Source organism: Saimiri boliviensis, chromosome 16, assembly GCF_048565385.1.
Source record: "Saimiri boliviensis isolate mSaiBol1 chromosome 16, mSaiBol1.pri, whole genome shotgun sequence".
Lineage (NCBI taxonomy): Eukaryota > Metazoa > Chordata > Mammalia > Primates > Cebidae > Saimiri > Saimiri boliviensis.
Window position 1 is genome coordinate 51058901 of NC_133464.1, and position 23659 is coordinate 51082559.

The 23659-nt window shown below is 32.5% G+C and overlaps 1 protein-coding gene across 1 annotated transcript in view; it reads left to right on the forward strand.

The window, feature by feature from the left end:
• The window catches only part of DIAPH3 (diaphanous related formin 3), a 489112-nt gene that overhangs the window by 315599 nt on the left and 149854 nt on the right, over positions 1-23659 (forward strand). The window contains exons 23-24 of the mRNA XM_074387642.1: positions 2087-2210; positions 8441-8606. Of these exons, the coding sequence (XP_074243743.1) occupies positions 2087-2210; positions 8441-8606 (290 nt within the window). The remainder of the gene's footprint in view (positions 1-2086; positions 2211-8440; positions 8607-23659) is intronic.

Here is a 23659-nt window from a genome sequence, read left to right on the forward strand (position 1 = left end):
GCAGTGGTGCCATCACTGGTCACTGTAGCTTCAAACTTCTGGGCTCAAGCAATTTTCCCACCTCAGCCTCCACATTAACTGGAACTAAAGGCACATGCCACCATACTTGGCTAATTTTTTTTTTTTTTTTTTAATTTTTGGAGAGACAGTCTTGTTTTGTTGTCCAGGCTGATCTCGAACTTCTGGCTTCAAGTTGATCCTCCCGCCTCAGCTCCTAAAGTGCTAGGATTACAGATGTGCACCACCATGCCCAGCTTGCTTTTGAACCTTTATTTAATCAGAAGTTGCAGAGTTATAGGAAGTATAAAAAGTGACTGAACCACCTGTAAGAGTTCTTGAAAAATGATAGTGGAAATGCTAATGAGACATTAAGGGAGAGATCAAATAGACTAGGAGAGCAAAAGGAATCTCTTCTGTAATGCAGATAGAGAACTTTGAAAGAAGCAAGGGAAAAAAATCGGAAATGAGAAGAGTAAATGAAACACCATTGGCCTAATCAAATAGAATCTTGGATAATTGACAAGCAGACATAAAAATGAAAGAGCATAACATAGGAATGAGCAGTATACAGCAAGGTATTGGGGAAATGAGTTAAATAGTTAAAAAGGTAAGAATCTGATTCTTAAACTTGAGACAATGACTCAGATAATGGGGCATATCATTATAGCATTGAGTGTATAAAGTCAAAGTATCACAGAAAGGGAATATATAAGAAGTTTAAAAAAAAAAACTGAGAAAATATACATGAGTATAAATCCAGACTACCTTCATCACAGTGGGAGCAAAAAAGTTAAAGTACCATCACGCTTCAAGCACAAACAAGTATTATATATGTGGTTCTCTGAAGAGTTCAGCTGAATCATTGGACTCCTTAAACATTGCATCTGAGGCTTAGATTGCTAATTTTTTTAAATAAGAAAATATATTTATGTTTTTTTAAAAGCTGTTAATGTCAGAATATGAAATGTTATTTTCTGTACATCTGGGTAAAAAAAAAACACCATTTCATGTTCTTATACATTATTTTGAATGTCTCCCTACTATTTTTATTCTTTTAAATGAATCTTAAATTTAAAAAAAAAAAAAAACTCACTTCCATTTTCTTGGGCATTTAGATTGCTTCCAAGGATATTCCTGTCCTTATAGATGAAACTTGAATTGTACTCATTCTTCAGGATTAACTCAAATCCTAAGAATGGCAGATTACCATGAATTACTGTATATATTCTTTAAACATTGTTTTATATAGTTCATATTGATCAACAACAATAGATTTTTTTTAACCTAGAATTTATATGTACCTAAAGCAAATATTTTAAAAGTTGGTTTAGGTCATTCTGTCTTCTTTTTGCATTATTAAATCTTTTTCCGGGTGTCATATAAAATTGACTATGCAAAGATTTTCAGATATGATCCTTAATGTCTGTTCTGCTGGGTGACCAGTATATTCTCATTGTGACACAGTGCCCTAGTTTACCATTTCTTCATATGTACTGTGTGAGCCACTTTAAGTCAAAGAAGGAAAAATATTATTAGATAATAAACACAGATTGTGTTCAGGATATCAGTAAAGAAAGCTTGGCATTTGTCATTTTAAATAGCCTCTGATACCTTTTCTTTCGCATTGTAGGTAAGTTTGGACAATAGAAAGCACTTTTCCCCATCTGTCCCATCTATTCAGTGTTCCCTGTCAAGAGATGATTTTGAAAAATGTTAAAATTATATTTAAATCAGTTGAATTTTAAAAAGTTTTCTTTTTGTCTTCTCTGAATGGACTGATGATTCTGTAGTATTTCTAATGGTCAAGAACACTAATAAAACTTCTTAAGTGTGGTTTATTTGTGTGTATAAGCATTTCTGAAATTTTGTCTTATGTTTTGAAGACTGTCTTACTGAATTTCTTTTATAACTAGATTTTAAAAATTGAAAGGTAAAAAAACTTAGTGAAATTCATTTTTCTTTATTTTACAATGAATTTTCTTCCATTATTATGCGTTTTTTTCATGAATGTTTTGTTGCTAGGGTGTCTTACCTTTTATATATTATAATTTTGTCCTTTCAAGGCATTTAATATACTCTCTTTTAGTCTCTGTAGAAACGCTGGAAAAGAATTTGAGGCAGATGGGAAGGCAGCTTCAACAGCTTGAGAAGGAATTGGAAACCTTTCCCCCTCCTGAGGACTTGCATGACAAGTTTGTGACAAAGATGTCCATATCCTTTGATATCTAAATAACTTAAGTCGCTAGTCAACTAGAAATACAATTTATTTAATATTTTAGGTGTATTTGCATAACCAGAGATCATTCTGTAGTGCCACATTACAGAAGGTTTAACCCATGCCTTTTTAAAGGGAAATTTATCAAAGTGTCTGTCTGTCATGAATAATACACAAATGTATGTCTATTGATTTCTTTTCTTTTTTTTTTTTTTTTTTCTTGAGGCAGTCTTGCTTTGTCACCCAGGCTGGAGTACAATGGCATGGTCTCAGCTCACTGCAACCTCTGCTTCCCAGGTTCAAGTAATTCTCCTGCCTTGGTCTCCCGAGTAGCTAAGACTACAGGCATGCAACACCATGCCCAGCTAATTTTTTTGTATTTTTAGTAGAGACAGGGTTTCACCATGTTGGCCAGACTGTTATCGAACTCCTGACCTCAAGTCATCCACCTGCCTCAGCCTCCCAAAGTGCTTGGATTACGTGTGAGTCACTGTGCCCAGCCACAAATGTATATGCATTAATTTCTATCCTTGTTTCCTTTTTATCAGCTCGGATAATAGTATGTTCTCTCATCTCTTCCCTGTCGTATGCCTTATTTCCTTCTGATGTTCATGATGAATTGAAAGGAAATTAAACTCAGCTTGAGGAAGTTTGACTCTAAAGTTATGATATGCTTTAGATACCTTTGAAATGTCCGAGGAAGCAGATATAAGACTTCATAAACAGGTTTAACTATTCAGCTTCACTTCAAGCATTGGTATATATTATAAATTAGTTCATGCTCCATAAAATTTAATATTTCCTTTAGAAATACTAGATAGTTGCAAAATCAAAATGGAGTTTATTATAGTCACTACTTGTATTGAGATTTTCCTAATCCAAATAAATTAATAAATATATATATGTGTATATGCATACACACACACACCCCTATATATACATAATTAATAGCATGAGGCTTGTGTCCTGTTTAAGCTTTCCTTTGTATTCAGTTATCTTTATTATCACTAATTTTGTGGCTTAATCTCTAATGAGTAACTGAAGTAATAAACTTTTTTATTTCCTGAAACTAATGTTGAGTCGCATTGCAAACCATTTTGTGAAATTACAGACTGATGTCTTTTGTGTTGTAATAAAATATTACTACAGTGCATTATTAAAATCCCATGTGGACAAATGAAATCTGTATGAAAGATAACCCACTTCTAAAATGAGCTCTTATAAATAGACACTCCTAATATCTTAAACTGAGGTACTTGAAATAAAATTACTATTTTTCCTCTTTCTGCCTCTTCTCTCCTGAGATTTAGTGAATCACAAAATTAATATTTGGCTTGTCATAGATTTTATTGTATATGCTTTCAGCTTAATTGTGAACTAGTTCAATTTCAGCTTCGTTCACTGTCTCTGTCGGGGAATATCGTAAAAATATAATCCAACAACAATCAATTCAGGCTAATGTGTTTGTTTCCTTTTGTATCTTCCCACCCATCCAGTGTCTTGTTTCATTAGGGAGGATGCCTTTATCACCATAGTGAGTAAGGCTTTTTTAAAAAAAAAAATAAAGGTGAAGTCTGTATTCATCAAAAAAAATTTTTCATACTACCTTCTCAATATGATAAAGTATCCTTTTTAAAATAAATGTATTATTGCTGCATTGTATGTTTCATCATTCTTAGCTTTTTTCTTTATCATGTTAAAAATGTTCATATGTGACAGTTTGTTAATAACTAAGTACTGTTAATTGAACTACTTTTTATTGTTCCCTATAGATACAAAGCAGTTTAGAAAAGATTTTGCTTGCATGTAGCTTCTGATAATACACTGTGAGTGCACTAATTATGAAGCTCGGGTTTATAGAACCAAGATGAATTCCTGAGCTTGCAGTAAGGGTTGTAGAATCTTGCTTAGCAGATGATCTCAGGACATATCTGTACCTGTATTTATATGACACAAGAAACTGAATGATGTCGGCTTCTTGAAAGGTATGCAGCTCATAAAAAGCAACCAGCAGGAAATCAGAAACAGGAAGGATGATGCTTTGTTGGGAACAATTTTTCATTCTGAGTGCAATTATACTCCATGGACAAGAAAGCTACTACATCCTGTCGCTAAATATCACAACCTAGAAGCCTCTAATGAACTGATTAGCATTCATGTATCTCTTGGAAGTCAGATATATGAACAGTTGGTGCACTTTGCTATTGACAAAGCTTATAATCATAAATATTCTTTGCTGAGATTAGATTGCACTCGTTTGCTTTTCTTCTTAGTTAGACATACTAGTTTCGAAGTAATTAAATTCATTCATTGCAAGTCTTTGTTTACTTTAATTAGGACTGACAAGTCAGATTTTGCATATTAAATGCATTTATACAGATCTTATTAAAATGGCAAATTGTGAGCATCTTAGATGTTAAAAATTGAAGAATCTGGAAGCTAAAATGCACAATTAATAAAATATATTTAAAGTTTGTTATTAACCACTTAAACTTTGTTTATATTTTTCATTTTAATGCTTATTAGTCAAAGTACATATCAAATGATTGGTTCATTCACCAATTCTGGAAGAATATGTCTACTATTTAAGTTGTTAAGGATGTATCTCACAAGCACACACTTAAACAATTATGATTTAGTGAACTGTTATATATGTTAATTACATTGTTTTAAATTATTAAGATATAATATTATTGTAATATGAAATTTTACTAATAGCACTCAACGATAGTATATTGTATTTTTATTCTTTCAGTGCATGCTCACTTTTTACGTACACCTCTTAATATTAAAAAATATGAATTTACTGCATCCTTTAAAAAGCATGCACTATTATTTCAAATATCATTGCCTTTTTAGTAATAATTATTACCTCTCACTTGCTAAGTCTAGTCAGAGCCTTAATTAGAGTTGAATAGTTCCACAGTAGCTACTTGCTTGAAAAATGTGAAGCCAAATTCAATGTATAGCAGTATTGTTACATGCAAACTATTATATGTGAGGTGTATGTACTTACTAAATTATTACCGGTGAGAAAATTAAGAATATGCCAGGATTTGTGTCATGTAGTGCTTGTTCCTTTCTCATGATCTTTAAATTCTGTGCTATGTCTTATTTTAAGGAGAATAACAAATAGAATTTAGAGCATTGCTGTTGAAATTCTTCTTGCATGAGCACTTGCCTTTCTATTTTCTTCCTGCTCCCTCTCCCGAGTCTTTCAGGAAAACTTATTTTGCTAGACATTTATATATTTCTGTATTTATTACAACTTATGTGACAAGTTACTTGACTGCTTTCCATGTTATATTCTTTAAATTTCTTCATTGAAATCCCACTTTATTTTCACACTTTTTTTTTTGTTATTCTATATAGCAATGCTTTAGAAACTTCTGAAATCACTGCGTAGATGCTAAAGCCAGCCCAGTAAATTCATTGAGAGAAAGACTTACTTATATTTATATTCTGCACTGCATAATGTAAAACATTTTTCAAGTAAAGAAGTTTAGTATTTTGAACTTTGAACTGTGGTGACTAGGAAGTAAAACAGAAGATTGGAATGGGCGAAATGTAAACTTGTGTAATACATAGCGCAGTTGTAAGAGTGGGAAATTGGGCCATCAGGTGATTTATCATAGCAGATTTTTCTTCTCTTGAATTCGTCTTCTCACTTTCTTCTCCTTTTCTTCTTCTTTGTTTCTTGCCTGTCTGCTGTTTAATTCCTTCTTAGCAAACTTTTAAAATTAGCATTAAATATGTTGCTCTTAATTCTCTCTGAGTCTCCAAATTTATAATAATTTTTTCTTTTTCTGAAGTCTTATTACACTTACACGCGAGTGCTACCCAGTGGAGGACTCACTGCTCTTTAACAGTCAAGTCTCTGTTGTTTTAGTCAATCTCACTTTCCTAGCCAGGACTTTTTTAAACTACCTAACTTCTGTCACATTATATAACATCAAATTTTTTTTCTACATCATACTTATTACTACGTTGAAAATCTCATTCATTTATTTATTTGTCTCCATATTCTAAAATGTTTCTAGACAACAGGGACTTTGCCTGACTTGTTAACTACTGGTTTTCCTAGTGCCTAGAATACAGTGGAACTCAGTAAACACTTACTGAATGGCTTGCTGGATACTGTGTACTTAAGAAAGTCTATGAAAGATATTAGACACATAGGTCTGATTGATGCTGATCCTTGTAAAGTGTGTTAATTGCAGTTATGGGCATCCTCAGTGACAGAACTGTAATAATGGCAGTATGACCTAAGAATAAATGCGGGATATATTTGTGGTAGGTGATTTGGTAATGAGTAGCACTGGCAGACCAGGAGAAGAATTTCAAGTCTTAGTTGGCGAATGCTAAATACGTGTCATTTGATGCGTATAAACACAGATCTGGTTGTCTTATACCTGTCAAATGGGAGGATGACAGTGAATCTAGTAGAAATTAATGATAGTTTGGCCTCAGTATTGGTAAAGGACACAACAAAATAGGTTTCTCAAAACATCAAGTAATTGGACTTATGTCAATATTTTTATAATGAATTTTGTGAAATTTTTATTTTGTTAAATATCTCACATATTTTTTCAAAGCTCTTGACAAATATAAAACTTGGAGTTTAACAGTTTGCACAAGGACAACTAACCACATTTGGTTTTTCTTTTAGCTGCTGCTGCTGCTGCTGCTGCTGCTGATGATGATGATGATGAATTTGAGTTCTTTCATATGCTAGTCTACATTTACTCCCTACCTGGCCGTAGTGCTGTCTCTTTTTTCCTTATCTTTCGTTATTTTTCTCAAAGTGAAGGGCCTGCATCAGTTTCCTTATTTCATCCTCTAGTGGTGAAAGCTCTGGCCAGAAGAACCATATCTTTTTGAAATTGTGGGCAAAAAAATTTTAGGTATCAAAATTATATTTTTAGTTACTTTTTCCTGGCCTGCCTGAATCTTGTTTTTTGTTTGTTTTAAAATTTAAATCTCATTTTTTGTTTTAAATTTTTAATTTGTTTAAAATTTTTGTTTTAAAAATGACCAAAGTTAATAAAAGGATTTCTGCAAATTTAACTATGTTCCATTTCTTTAAATGTCCCAATTTAAAAGAGCCATCAACAATTATGAGTGATGCTCTAAAACAATCATTTTTTCTGGATGTGGTATGGTAATGTTATATCTAACTGCATTGGCAATTTGTCACACAAGAAAGAAAATTTTATTGTTTATTTAGAAAATGTTTTCTAATGTCAGTGGCTGTCGCATTCACATTAAATTCGTCTTCTTAATTTCAGTGTGTTTTGAACTATATTGTCATGAGTGAGAGAACATTTTGTCATGAGTAAGTGACAGAAGAACTATATTGTCATGAGTATTGAGAGAAGAACATTTCTGTATGCCTATCTGTGTAATCGTAATTCTTTATGCCTATGTGTGCCTATGTGTGTAATCGTAATTTTTAATAATCTAATGCATAAAAGAAATTATATACCAGTTTTCTAAGAGAAGGTAAAATGCTAATTTGCTGACATAATGGAAGAAGTTTTCAGTTTAACTCTTAAGATTTTATTTTGTTTACTTTTAGAACCTTAAATAAAGTTTAAAATAAGTGAGGGATAATACTAACAAGTATTTTTGTGTGCTACTAAATGCCCAGTCACTTTACTGCAAACTTTGCATATGCTAACTCATTTGGTCCTCTCAATAGCCCTGAGTTGGTGATATTATTGTTCCCATTTTACAGATGTGGAAATCAAAGCACAGAGACATGGAGGATTTGTACATAGGCATACTACTACCAAGTATAGGAGCTAGAAATTGATCCCAAGTTGTCCAGTTTAACTGTTGTGCTTAATGCTTGTAGTCTTGATATCAATATTATTGCAATTACTCAACTGCAACTACTGAGCTATAGTTTTGAATTATGTATGAACTCCGTATTATATATTATTATGGTAAATTGGAAGAAACGTTTTTTACCTCGTTGAAGAAAAAGATGAAATATATGAATCTTTTCTAATTATTTCCCAAAGTTAATTGGAAATTGAATTTAAAATGTTGTTGCTATGCAGTATAGACTGACTTTAAGAATTTTTAACTATTAAATGTAATTTTAGAATTTTTGAGCTATAATAATGGTGGCTATTAGATGAAAACATTGGATTTACAGAGTTTTTTTTTTTCCCTAAAGAATTACCTTTACAAATTTCAGAATACCTTAACTGTAGTATACAGATTTATTACCACTGCAAAAGAACAATATGAGACACTTTCGAAGTTACATGGAAACATGGAAAAGTTATACCAGAGTATAATGGGATACTATGCCATTGATGTGAAGAAGGTGTCCGTGGAAGACTTTCTTACTGACCTGAATAACTTCAGAACCACATTCATGGTATGATAAAAAATTTATTGTGTAAAATGTTTTTTTTAAATTTATACTATCTTATCTCATTATGTTGTTCTATTTTTGTTGCCATAGGAAAACCTGTTTTTTCTGATTTTGAAAGTTAGCTATAAAATTTCAGATTTTAAAATCTATTGAAAAGTGTATGGTTTGTTCTCCTTTTGGCCTTTCCAACATTAAGCTGTAATCAGACATTTTGATTGAAAAAGTGACAGATTCTATAGTTCTTCATAAAGACTCCCTTGCTGGCTGATTACAGAGCACTTCTGTAATAAGTTTTTGGCTATGAATTTGTTTCTTTATACTTAAGATCAATTTGTATTTTTGTGATATAATTTTACCAAATTCCATGCAGCTTTTATACAGCTTTTTTCCCTTTTCTTAATGCATTGTACAATAAGCCACATGCAATTTGCCTTTGAATAGGTTTTACATTTGTAGGGTTTCCTTTAGATACTTTAATAGGAGGTCAGGTCTTTGATGTGGAATCCTTTCATTTAGGCATTAAAAATATCTTTTCAAAAATATTAGCTGATTAGATGGGGGGAAGGAAAGAACCATACACATATGAAAGTGAGAAGGCATTGTTGCCTCCCTAGGGAAACTGGTGGTATATTTCTGCAATGAAAAATTGTTATTCTTAATAGATGGGTAAGTCAGTTCTGTATTTCAGCAATTGTTCGTGGTGATTAAAAAGTTTTGAGGTGTAAAGAAAAAGAAGGTTGAATTTAAAGAACTGGTTCTTTTTAATCTCAGGAAAACTTTATTGCTGAGGTTGTTGGGCTTGGTTATAATTATTTAGTTAGGATTAGATAGCCTTTTAATGAAAACACTATTTTAAAGAAAAACTAGTCTTCAGGAAATACACATTTGCTCACAGTTCTAATTTATTTTCTCCACAAATTCAAAGCAATTCTTTAAATTATTTTTCACTATCAGAAATAAATTTGGTTAATATATTATATACCTGTATGTGTCACATACTTTGCAATATATTATTATAAATTTTGTAACATTTTGTGAAGCAATATGGCTTAGTCAAAGTAGTAAAGACTTTGCAGTCTGAGAGAGCTAGACTTGGATTTCATACGAGTTCTGTGTCTATGAAGGCTTATTTAACCTTCCTGAGTCTCAGTTTCCACATTTGTTTTTAAAAAGGAATGTGAATTCCTTCGCCATGAAAGTGTTATTAGTATTAAATGAGATAATATGTATTTAATGTTTATCATAGCTCCTGGTATATGGTAGTTGTTCAATAAATTGTTATTCAGTAAAGGGTTAATTCAGAAGGCTTGGGGTGCCCAAAACCTTCATATTCCAAAGAAAACTGTCCCCTGACTGGCTACTAAGAGACCTAGAAATATCTTGCTTGATAAGGGTGTTTTATATACTTTGGGCCTTGGGCCAACCTATATAGAGATGCCAACAATGTGATTTATGGTGAACACCTGTTTTGTTTACCTGGGGCCCTGGGCCACACTATGTCCATTGAACTCTTACTAAGCTAGAGATAGGTAGAATAGCTAAGATTAGTCTTCCAGGCAGTCTATGCTTAAATGACTGACTGTCAATAAAATTCTTGACACCAAGACTCATGGAAGCTTCCCAGGTTTGCAGTACTTGTTATCTATTGTCATATATTGTTTTGGGAATGATGAAGCATTGCCTTTTGGACTCCACTGGGAGAGGGCAATGGGAAACTTGGATCTGGTTTCTCCTGAAGTCTGCCCTTTGCACATTTTCCTTTTAATCTGTATACTTTGGTATAATAAACCATCACAGTGAATATAATGACTTTTCTGGGTTCTATGAGTCTTTCCGGCAAATTATCTACCTGAGGGTGATCTTGGGAACCTCTGACACAATTATGCATCAAGTATAAAATGGATATATGAAGTATTAATACCCTTCTCTACTGAGAATTTTCTATAAGCCAGGCATTCTTCTAAATGCCTTACATATATCATATCAGGAAAGCCACACAGTTCTTCTATGGCAGATAAAGAAGCTGAGGCACAGAGATGGAACATATCCAGCTTAGTGTTATACTGCTATAAAATGGTAGAACTAGAATTTAAACCCATAAAATCTTCTCTAAAGCCTTCTTGAAGAGCCTTAACTCTTAAACATTATGTCATGCTGCCTCTTGTATTCTACAGTTTGTGTTCCAGTTTACTAATAAGAACACTGACATTTGGAGGGTTTCCTAATGAGATCAATACCATATTGTTTGTAAGTGATCCAGTTGTGATTTGAATCCAGATCCCAACTATGTAAAGTATGCATATTTTAGATGAATTATTTACAAACCAAATTCTTGTTCCAAAAAAAAAAAAATGGCGCTTTTTTATTTTCTATTGGGAGAGGGGTTAGGTTTCAAGCTAGTCCTGTTTGACACAGCAATACCAGTTATGCATTTAATAGATGTTAATAGATCTAAACGGATTAGAGGGTTTTGGCATTCTGTGGGTAACTTGGCATTTCATGTGGGCAAGTAGTGGGCAGAGAGAAAGTATGAATGGGAAAAGGGTTCAAAAAAGTAGGTAACAGTGACAGCTATACTTTGTTTCAGAGATCACATGGGTAACAGAAGTCACTGCTATTCACACACATCCATGTATACACTGCACTAAATTAAAATTGTTAACACTAACTATAAAAATTTATTAAATGTAAACAATAGTATATAGAAGAAATTTTATTTAGGAGAAAAATAAGCATGAAGACTGGAAGGGAATGGATTATAGCAAGGTGGTAAAATTTTACACAGGTACTTTATTCTCTTCTATTTTTCTTTCTTTTTGGGGTTATAATGCTTACATTTTAGACAAAATATGTTTCTTAAAAGTCCAGAGTTGTACTGTTGTCAAAAACTCCTGACAAATAAACTTCTCGTTTTGGCCGAGTCTTCTGATCTCTTAGGTTGCTCTTTAATTCCATATTATTCAACTTTGAAAACCAAATCAATGTGAATGAGTCAGTATGGATATGTTAGATCTGTAGCTAAAGAAAGATGTAGAGTTTTAATTTGTTGAAGATCTTGTTCCAGAAATCCACGTTAATAGGCAAAAACGATCTTCTTTAAACAAAAGTCCTGTTAAAATGTTTCCATTGTTTGTTCATCACTGGCATTTAGGTATACTTCTGGTCATGAGTGAACAAGTTTTACCATAAGGTGAAGGTTAATTTTTATATCACATATTGGGGGTTGGAACCACTGTCTTCACTGCATACCTACTCCCCACATTGGCAGTTTTCCATGGAATGTTTTCTCAAGTTCAGGCCACTGTACCTACTGTTTCCTGTGCTTGGAGCAGTTTCTCCATACTCTGCCTGACTAAATTATCGTACTCATCCCTTTGATCTCTGTTCAGACATTTCTTCCTTTAGTAAGATCTGTGTCTATCGTGTTTATCTTTGTTTCTCTAGTGCAGTTCATGGCATGTAATAGATAAATTTGTTGAGTAACAGATGATCAATGGGTGATTTAATAGCTAACATATATAGAGTTAACCATGTATCTGGAGCTTTATTTACTCATTTAATCCTTATAGTAGCAACCAGATGTGGTATGTGTACTGTCATTATTCCCATTTTTCAGATGAGGAAACAGTTACAGAGAGATCCTGACTTGCCCATCATTACATAGCTTGCAAGGAGCTAAGATGCCTCCCCAGGCTGTCTGGCTCCAGAGTTTATACCACATATGGGTGGCCTGTGTTAACATCTATTAAATGCATAACTGCTATTGCTGTGTCAAATAGGACTAGCTTGAAACCTAACTTCTCTCCCAAAAGAAAAAAAGAAAAAGCGGCCGTTTTTTGGAATAATAGTTTGGTTTGTAAAAACTTGATCCAAAATATGTATACTTTAAGATTGTCTTGGGATTTAAACTTAAGCAGTTAAAGGCTGGGTTTAAAAGCTTTTCCCTATGCCTTTGACTAACTCATACAGTCTCTCCTCTTTTTTTTTTCTTAGGATCTCATGACTAATTTGTATAGATACAGCTCTTAGTGTTCATTTTTTTTGCTCTATGAGAGCCTTGATACAATCGCTAAAGAAGGAACATCTGTTCCAGACTGCTGCCTCAAGCCATGTAGACCAAGGGGGAAAAGTTTCAAAATCTTGTAGCTTCTCTGAGGAACAGCTGTTTATTTTGACAGCAGTTTAACTCACTCCTCTTCCACTTGAGAATTCTCAACTGGGAATTAATTTTTGGGTTTTGTTTTGTTTTTGTTTTTAAACAGTCTATTATAGATAATGTGCTCATTGGGAATGGTTCTATTTCGAACTACCGATCAATTTCCCAAGAAATAGGGCGTAAGTTTGCATTATAATTTTGTTTAGCTTTATTTTTGTTACCATGACCAACAGAGCAAAACTAAAACAACTGTCGTGATTTGAATAGTTGCTTCATACTAGATCCAGTGCCCAGTGCTTTGCATGGAATGTCCCACTTCATCTTTACAGTGTTTTTATTTTGAGGTCCAGAATATGACGAGTGAGATAACTGCAGCATAGAGAAGCTCCATGTCTTTGCAGAGAAGCTTCAGAATTGGTAGCTGAATGGAAGCCTGCCTGACCCCAGGCCCTGTTCTTTAACAGCTTCAGGCATGTTGCTGTTTAGAGAGCTTGCAAGGAAAGCCACAGTTGTAATTTCTAAGAGTGTTTTTGATAACTTGCTAGAGAGAATCAGCACAGGGCAGACTTTATTATCATAGTCTTTAGGTATAATAATTGTCTGTTTGCATTGATGGGTTCATGATAGAGGAATGTTTTCAGATCCTGCTTCTATTTCAAAGCACGAAATGTTTTCTTTTAAAATTACAGGACTATTAATGTAAAGCCTGGTTGCCGAGGTGAAGGTTAAGGTGAAGAGTAGAGGGTCAATATCTTTCTGTAATCGATTTTTATTTATTGTCAGACTTGAGCGAAGATAAAAAACATTCAGATTGGAGGTACTAGGTGGAAATATCTGACCTTATACTATATACTGAGTAAACTGGTGGCCTATTAGGCATCAAGCTTTATATCAAGTGAAGTTCATACCTTTATTCATGTAGTGTTGTATAGCAATAATCATTGTTTTCTGTTTCTGACTGGTTTTAGATTTATTACATGCTATTAACCAATCTATTTGTTATTAACAAATGATATCATGTATCTACATGATTAATTGAGCTCATGGAATTTTTGTTGCATCTTGGGAGCAACCTCGTCCTCCTTAATATGTCCAATAGCTGTAGCGTGTTCATGTTTGTCCTTTGAATTTAAACCTAATTTTTTTTGTTTTTCGTTGGCCACTGTGGCTTTGAAGCATAATGTATGTACTGTTTCCACTTTCCATTCACATGAGAGGATTTTGATCTAATTGCTTTTTCTCACATGACCCAAATTGCACGATCTTTTCTTTAATGCTCTCTTATCCAGGTGATGCTTCTCCCTTTTATCACTGAAAGTTCTTTTACTATTCTCTTTCTTATCTAAAATTATTAGCACAGTACAACACTCTTAGCTCCTTAAGGAAATTTTATCTGACATCTTATTTGTTTTCCTTAACATCTCATCTTAAAGAAATTTTTCCTAATGCTTTCACCTCTTCATACCTCTTTGTTACAGATCTCCTTACAGGTAACCTGTTTCAAAAGAATTTTTCTACCAAATTAAACTTATTAAAAATGTGTCGTTTTTCTGTTTTAATTAGACATATGTAGCTGTTTTGTGACTAAATGTGTGGTATGTCTATTCCCATGTAGAATACTTTTTCATTTCTTTGGCTTATTTTTGAGCACATGAACATTTCCTGTTGGGATTTTAAAGTACTGGAAAAGGCCACTAGATTCCTTTCTTATTCATAGTTTCTAAGACCTTGAATATCTGGAAACCCCACTTTGGGGTTAGGATTTAGAGAGCAACAACAACAAAAAAATCCCTGCCTTGAAAAGGGTTATTATTGCACACACACGAGTGGAGAAACATATATTGTTGTTCTCATCATTTTTGTATATGGTTATAGACATATGTGCCAAGCTTTGTAGTTATTATTTTCTAGTTCATAACATCCAGTTTCTTTCTCCTGGAACTTCATTTCCTATATATAACTCCCATCTGAATTGCCTGTGATGACAATTAAAGAGAGACATGATTAGTTCTGATTTCTTCAAATCTTAAATGATTGATGAAATCTGCCTATGATAGGCCTCAGCCAATTCATTGGTTATTAATAGTGATGTTTTGCTGTTTGCTGTTCTAGTTGGAAGACAGCAGTGGTTGAGATGCAAGTTCTGCCATCAGAGAACTTTGGGACTGAGTCCCATCTCTGTAGATTTTTAGTGATATGACTATAGGCAAATTACTTAAACTTACTGAGCCTCAGTTTTTCTGATAATAACAGCATGCATTTCTTAGGGATGTTACTTTTTGAAGATGAAATTACATAACATACATACACCCTCAAAACAAGTTAACCATTTAATAGAAGTAAAATAATTTTACATTTTCAATCTCATTATAACAGGATTGATACTGTATTTTATCCTTTTTAACTTTTATGCTCCCATATAGAATACTGTGAAGTGAATAAATAGCTACCTGTTTCTCTGGCTTTACATTATTTCTACAGTTTTGTTAAAGTTATGTTTCATCTAGATAAAGATTTGTCATTCCTGCTGTTTGCTGACTGTAAGTCAATTTTTGGTTTCTACAATTGAAATCTATGTTGTGAACAAATATAAAATCAATCATAACTCAGTTAATCTTGCTGCATCTGTTGATCAAATATAATTTATTATTCTACTGAATTCTCAGACTAAAGTAGTGAAGTGCCAAACAAAAATGAAATCATCCAGTCACAGGGTATTTTTAGTGTAAAATTGTCTTTGATAAGGAGGACAGCCAGAACAAAACTCATTTTGCCAAATCATTTGGATTACACAAATTTGATCCTTGTCAACTCTAAATGCCATTTATGCTGACTACTATGTGGACCAACTAGATCATCAAAAGGAATGTCAAAGCACTAAGCATTTTCTGTGTGCTCCTGAATCTTGTAGATTGACTCATTATATGTGTTAGAGGAGGGAAAATCATGTATAAGTCCTATGGTCGAGTGTTGAGCCAGCTTGTGCAATTATAATAGGAAGCATCTTCTATCCTTGCTTAATTTGGTGGGCTTACAACTTGAAAATTGTATTTGGAGTCTTTTCACATAAGACTTATGTCTTCATTAGCACCTTTGTTATTCTGAGATCAAACTTGGAGCTATAATGCTCCAAACCTAGAACAAAATAAATATACTAACTATAAGGCTGTCTTTCTTATTATACTTTAATATCTGTTTATTTAAGGAATTAGATCAATTTCAAGTGCTGAATATTTTGAGTTTGCAACTTTGAAAAATAATTTAATTCTGATAAGTTCCTCTAGTCTTTACTCTTTAAGTTTTCCGCAGTAAAAACAGACCTTTACTAATTGGCTTACTTTCTTTTCTTTCTTGGTAAGATTTATTCTAAATAAATTGCTAAATGACCTAATAAATGGATTTGACTGCCAGCTTCTCTATGAGTAAATAACTGCTAATTTTTATTTCTTTTCCACATTTAAAAGATTTTGTTTGTTCTCTGAAATAATGTAGCAAAAGATAATGCCTAGATTATTCTAATACAATAGTGAGAATAAAAATAGATTGATAGTGTAGGGAAAAGAAATCAACTTAATAACTAACACATAATAATAATATATATTAAGTCATGTCATTAAAAAGGTGGCATTAACCTAGAATACTACAAACAAAAATGAATAAATGGTATGTTCTTTGTACATCAGATGCAGTGGACTTTTCTAGATTGGTCTCATACACCCTCACATAGAGACAAGAGGAGAGGGAGAGGTTGAAGGAGAGGATACATGTTAAGATTATTTTTTATGTTGCATTTTAAACATAATTAGGTTCGTCTGAGACTAGTGGGACTTTAGTTGGAAGTTTCCCTTGAATAGGTGATTAGCAGTAGCTCAAAAAAATTCTGCTTCATCACCAAGCCTCCCTTTAAGCACACCATGGCTACCATCTTGTGCATGGCTATTTAGCCTCCTAGTTGGGAGATAAAAATAGCGTTTTTATTGGATATCACTTCTGAACACAAGGGAACGGAACACACAATGGGAAAGTAGATTATACGCTGGAAAAAACTTTATTCCAAACAACTTATACTTTATCTATTAAAGAAATGTGAATAGGTTGAAGTATCTCGTTTACCTGAAAATTTTGTGAAGTGTGGGAAGAATTGCAAGGAAACTCATAGCAAAGTTAAGAAGGGCCAATGATGTTACATCTGTGATGGATTAATAAGTAATCTGTTATTTTATCTGAGACCAATTTCACAATAAAGAGCAACTTAAGCTGAAACAGTTTAATAATCAGCACCTGCACATCCTTTGGGATATTCTAGTTTGTTCCTCAAAGGATAGTTTCCCATTTTCATAAGTTTCACAGTTATAAAAAGTTCAACTAATAGCAACTCACATTGAATGTTAAGATGATGAATTGTTTGTGCCAGAGGACAGTATATCATGTTCTCCTATTTTCATTGATAGCATTTTTAATTGGATTTGGTAATACTAGAAAAATTATTTTGATTAATTCTGCTGTCAATCTAGATTTCTTTCTAAAACATCTATCTTGTGATTATTACAATAAACTTATTTTCCACAAAGTAACTATAATTCGTTGTTTGTTTTTGGCACTTGGGGGAAAGTTTTTACATTTAGTTATCAAAGGAAATAATTTTAGTGGAAAACTGAAAAGTAAACCACATAATTTCTATATTCTTTCAGACTTTGGTGACTAGTATTAATTAAAATTTTTTTTTCTGTTTCACTACAGTAATATGTATGAGAATACAGAAATGTATTTTTAAGGGGTTCTTTTTCCAAATTAAAATATTTTCCAATAATTCCTAAAGTTGAGGTCATCATGAGTTTCTAGAAAGTAGTAATTAAGTATGGTGAAGCATTACCTTTTCTTAAGGTTAAACAAGCTGTAAGCAAGGTGTTTGGTGGGAAAGTATGAGATCTGCAGGTGCTTGTTTACTTTGAGAAGATTAGTCTTGTTTTCATAGTACCTCACAGTTACTCCCCTGGAAAACATGGAGATTTAAGTTGGGTTTGTCTAATCTCATTTTAGGGACTTGAGACAAAGTTGAATATTTAGGAAAAAGTAAATATATTTGAGTTTAGTGAAACCTGTGCTGAAGAGATCCCTGACTTGTGTAGCTTGAGTATACATTCGGGTTGAATGAAATAGAACTCTGAACAAGAAGGCAAATTCATAAACTTTTCAACTTGTTTTTAAATAATAAAATCTCTACTAGTTTTCTATGTCACAAAAATATACAGGATATTATAATATGTTGAAAAATGTTGAGTTGGGTAGGTGAATCTGTTTAAATGGGCCAAAACTCAAATAGATGAAGTACAATCGAAAAATCAGAATCTATGGCAGTCTACTTGTATTTAATACTATCATTTTTGTATTTTATGTTTTATTACAATTTTATTTTATAACATAAAATAAAACTGATGTATCTGTCAAGTAAAGGCATATTTGGAACATAGGCTGTTTATAATGCTTTTTTTGGAAGGAGGGGAAAATGCACATTGATATTTTAAATTGTACTTTCAGGGAAAAATACAAAACAAATGTTAATTGTATTATTGGACAATGTTCCGAATTTTTTAGGAATGTCTAATTTCAAATGAAAGTAGTACTTTATTGAAGAAAACACGGGAAAGTAAAGTAACTCTTCCAGAATGAAATCTCATAATGAACATTAGATTTAGAATATTAAAAACAATGTGTATATATATGTAAATTAAATCTTTAGAGGTATAATAGCTAGACTTGAGGTTGAGAACTACATCTTGCCTTCCATATTTAATTCGCCACTATAGCTTCCCTGCCAAGTGATGCAGCTTGTATTGGATGCAACCATTTTACTCCTAATCAACTCAGTGTACCATCGTATTCCAGCATCTCTGAATAGAAAGCATTCATATTCTCATAGTAACTATGAAAATTGGCACTCCCTCATACATTTGATGGAAGCATATATAATTGATATAAGCCAGAAAATGGCTTTTTCTTGAGTTGTTGCTGGATAAATGTGTTTGAGGAATTTCATTAATGATATTGTAATAATAAAAAAAAATTGATGTTATTGTAAAGAGATAATACTTGTTAGCATTTATGTAGGGCTAAAATTTATGTGTGAGGCAATGATATAAGCTATTTACATGTATTATCTCGTTTATGTCTTAAAATATTTCTGTATTACAGGTACTATTTTGTCCATGTTACAGTAGAGGAAACTGAGATATAGTCACACAGCTATTTAGTTCTAGGTGGTTATTTATACCAAACAATATAATTTCAATTTCCACTCTCTTACCATGATATATTGTCTTTACAATATGCAGCAGTAAGCTTGGATCATGTGGATCATGTTTTTTTTTTTTTTTTTTTTTTTTTTTTTACAATTTCTAAAAGTGGTGAAATGTCATATTTAATTTATTCTTGAAGACATTCTTGATCTTCAGTTTCGCAATCTTTTTTCAAATGCTTGTTCAGGACTCATTTGATATGGCTGTCCAATTACCCCCCCCCCTTTTTTTTTTTTAATCTTTGGGTCATGAAACACACATGTATAAAGTATCCCCTAAAATATATGTAGTATATAAGAACTGCTATATCATATGAACGTTTTTCAGAAATAAGATCTCTGTGTTGTTCAACCTTATGAAACAATGTACTTTTGAGAACTTTGCTTATCACAATATGGCTTACTAGGGACTCTTAAAAATCCATCTCACCACAATACAACAAACTATTTTAAAAATATGGCTGTCTTGTGTGAGAAAATTAGGGAAATCTCCAAGGCAAATGTGATTAAAGAGAAAAGAATGAAGTTGAAACCTGAACATTGAGCATAAGTGAGCAAAGGGAAAGCTAGGCTGGCCCTGGGGAATGAAAACCAATACTACAACTTGGTGAGTACAGTGAATAAATCTTTTACAATAAGCCTGTGACAAAAGCAAATTAAACTTATTCAGGTTAGAAATGATCTCTGCTACTTACAGAAGCAAATTCAAATCTGTGCCAGAGGACAGTTACAATTTAGGTCCTCAGGAATCTCACAAGTTAAGTTTAATTAACTAAGAACTGAATCCTAACCACCAAATATACAAAGAAACAAAGGATTGTGTGTTGAAATGATCATATATAGGCCTCTAAGACCCCAAATATTTAGTGACAATATATGAAATATTTTAGGAAATAGAGTGTGAGATTTTTAAAAAGAGAAAAAGAGAGCAACAGGAGAACACCAAAAATGACTGAGCAGTTTTGAAAAAGAACCAAATACAATGCATAGAAGTGGAAGTATTACGGTTGAAATTAAACATTCAATGGATTAAAGTGCAGGTTATGCTCAGTTAAGGAAAGAAATGATGAATTGCACAATACATACAAATAAATTGTCCAGAATACAAACCAGGGGGACAATATATTTAGAAGTGTAAAATACTTCTTAAGAAATGTAGAGAACAGGATGAGAAGGCCTACCACTTTTATAATTAAAGTCCTAGAAGAATGGACTCAAAAAGATTGAATGAAAGACAATATTCAAAATGGTGACTAAGAATTTTCCAGATTAAGAATCCACAGAATAGGAAATGTAACCTACACAAAGCCAAATAAAGTGAAACTCACTTTAAATGCATAGTGAAGCTACACAACACTAAAGACAAAAAAAGAAAAGAAAACAAAACAAACATTGCAGCCAGAGAGAAAAGATATGACACCCAAAGCAACAACAATTAGTTACAGATTACTTATCTGCCAAAGCAGAAGGCTGAAGAGAGTGAGATCTTTAAGTGGTGCACCAACATAAATGTTCTTCTTATTTGGGGTATCCAGCAAAAGCTCTTTGTAGAGCATAGGTGGAATTATCTACTATTTGTAGATAAACAGAAAACAAGAATGTTTTTCATCAACACCCTTACGTTAAAAGAATTTTTAAGATGGAGACTGGCAAACTTTTTCTTAAACAGCCAGATAGTAAATATTTCAGGTTTGCAGGCAATACAGTCTCTGTAGCAACAGAGCAAAAGCAGCCATAGCCAATATGTAAATGAATGGCTGTGGCTATATTCCAATAACACTTTATTTACAAAATACATGGTCAATCCAAGGATTGGAGTTTGCTAACCTCCACTCTAAAGGTTGTATTTAAAGAAGCAACAAATTAAAAAGAAGATTTGAGAGACAAGCAGCCATAGCTGCCATGAAAGCAAATGTAAAGAAAAGAAGTACACAATAAAATAATGTTATATAAATTTATAAATTGAGTGAGAAAGATTTAGAAGTCAGGTGTTCTTTATTTTCAAGGGAGAAATGGAGATATAGATATCAATTAACTTTAGGTCTTGTTAAGTTGCTAATTTGTGTAATAAAAATACAAGGATAATCAGGGAAAGGATAGAAATATCAGGTATAAATTATAAACTGTAGTGAGCGAAATAGACTAAGAAAGACACACCAGAATATATATCAGGAAAAATAAAAATATAAGCATAGCTAAAGCCAGACAAATAGATGGAAACAAACATTTTATAAATCACAATAAATTTTTTAAAGGACTGTAATATTGGATAAAACCCAAAATCTAGTTTTATGTTCCTTTTAAGAGACCTCCCCGTAACAAAGGATATAGAAAGGTTTAAAGTAACATAACAGTTAATGAAATACAAAGCGAATATTAAAAGAAAGAGGGAAACTATGTTAATAGATAAAATAGACGTAAGACATTAATTCATGACAACAAAAGGCTTAATTCACCTGAAAGATACAACAATTTAAAAATGGAATGTGCTTAATAATATAATCCCAAAATGACATTGTAAAAATTAATAAACTATATGGATAAATGGACAAATTTAGCATTATATTCCCTAACTTACTGATAAGCAGAATAATATCATTAAAGACAAGGGTTAAACAATTAATAGACTCAATTTATAGTATATGTAGAATTCAAACTCCATAATAAAAGAATACACATTTTTTCATGCATAATTGGGACTTTTATAAAATTGATTACATACTGGAGACCATGAAATCTGAATACATTTTTAAGTATCATTTTTATTTATTTGTTGATAACAATGACATGAAATTAGAAATAAAATTAAAAGGGTGAAATTTTAAAACCTCTATTTTGAAAATTCTAAGAGCACATTTAAAAAGTCACATGTCAAAGGTGAAATCATAGAAAACAATTACACCTGAACAATATTAAAAATGCCCCACATTAGAATTTGCGGGTTGCAGTAAAAGTGGTATAAATAAATTTATATCATATGTGCTTAAGAGAATAACTCAAATGTTCTTAATATATAGAAAAGATAAATGTTTAAGGTTATGGATATTCCAGTTAGCCTGATTAGTTCTTTACATATTATATAAATATATCAAATTATCATATGTATCCCCAAAATATGTGCATGTATTATGTATCAATAAAAAAAACTTGTATCAGAAAGACTTACAGATATAAGTATCTGACTTCAAAATTTATAAAGGATTTATATGATCCCAGAGCAACTAGAAGGAGAGAAATGAAAGATTAAATGAAAGAAAAAGTGACATAAACTCAAAAGCCCAGAATAAGGTTATTTTGAAAAGACAAGTTAATTAAATATCTTGTTGAAAAGATTAATCAAGAAAAGGAGAAGAAAACTAATACTGAGGATGTAAAAAGGAACATAACTAAAGATATAGAAAATAGAAGAAAAGAGCTTTCTGTAAACATTTGTAGGCTGGCATTGGAAAAGGTAGATGAGACGGTCAAGTTTCTAGAAAAAAATAACTTATTGAAATTAAGAGAAATAGAAAACATGAATAGTTCTATAAATAATTTTTAATTTAATGACTTCTTTTTTTTTTGATATGGAGTCTTACTCACCCAGGCTAGAGTGCAATGGCCCTGTCTTGGCTCACTGCAACTTCCGCCTACCCTCAGCTTACTGCAACCTCCACCTCACCCGATTCTCCTGCCTCAGCCTGCATCCCCATGCCCAGCTAATTTATGTTTTTTTCAGTAGAGATGGGGTTTCACCATGTTGGTCAGGCTAGTCTTGAGCTCCTGACCTCATGATCTGCCTGCCTTGGCCTCCCAAAGTGCTGAGATTACAGGTGTGAGCCACCGCATCTGGCAATTAATTGACTTTTTAATCTTCCAAATAAATACTTGGCCTAGGAAGTGTTTCAGATACATTTTACTAAATTTTAATGAAACCATCATCTCAAACAAATGGAATACAAAAATGTATTTTATGACTAAATGTTCAAAAAGATAAATTCTTCCTGTCCAAGTTGAGTTTATCCCTGAAGTGAAAGTCTGTCCTTTGCGATAACATGGATGAACCCAAAAGACATTATATTAAGTGAAATAAGCCATTCACTGAGAGACAAATACCATAATGCGATTTCACTTACATGTGGAACATAGAAAGTCAAACTTACAGAACTGGAGAATAGAATAGTGGTTATCATTCTACTTGGAAGTAGCGGTGTTGCACCAAACTCTGTCTGACGTATAACACTCAAATAATTTCTTTAGGCAAAGTGTAGCTGAAAGTAGCTGGTGGCAGTGCAGTTTATTTGCCAGTTGACTAAATATAAAACAAGGTCAAGAAAAGACGGTGTTTTTAAAAATATCAATGTCTTACAGCCGATTATCTTTATATGTGGCTAACCCTTAACTTTTCTTCCTTAATTCAGATTTAGGATGAAAGTCACTAAGAGGCAATCATATCCAGAATAATGTTGTTCTCCTTTAACTATTCAGCTTTTCTGTGTTAAGCTACTTTTACTTCTAAACATTTGAAATAAAATAAAATCCCAAATTACTGTTTGTACTGGAATATTAGTCTCATACTAAACAGCTCTTTCTATGCTGTTGGTATTTTTTCAGCTAAAATTCTTC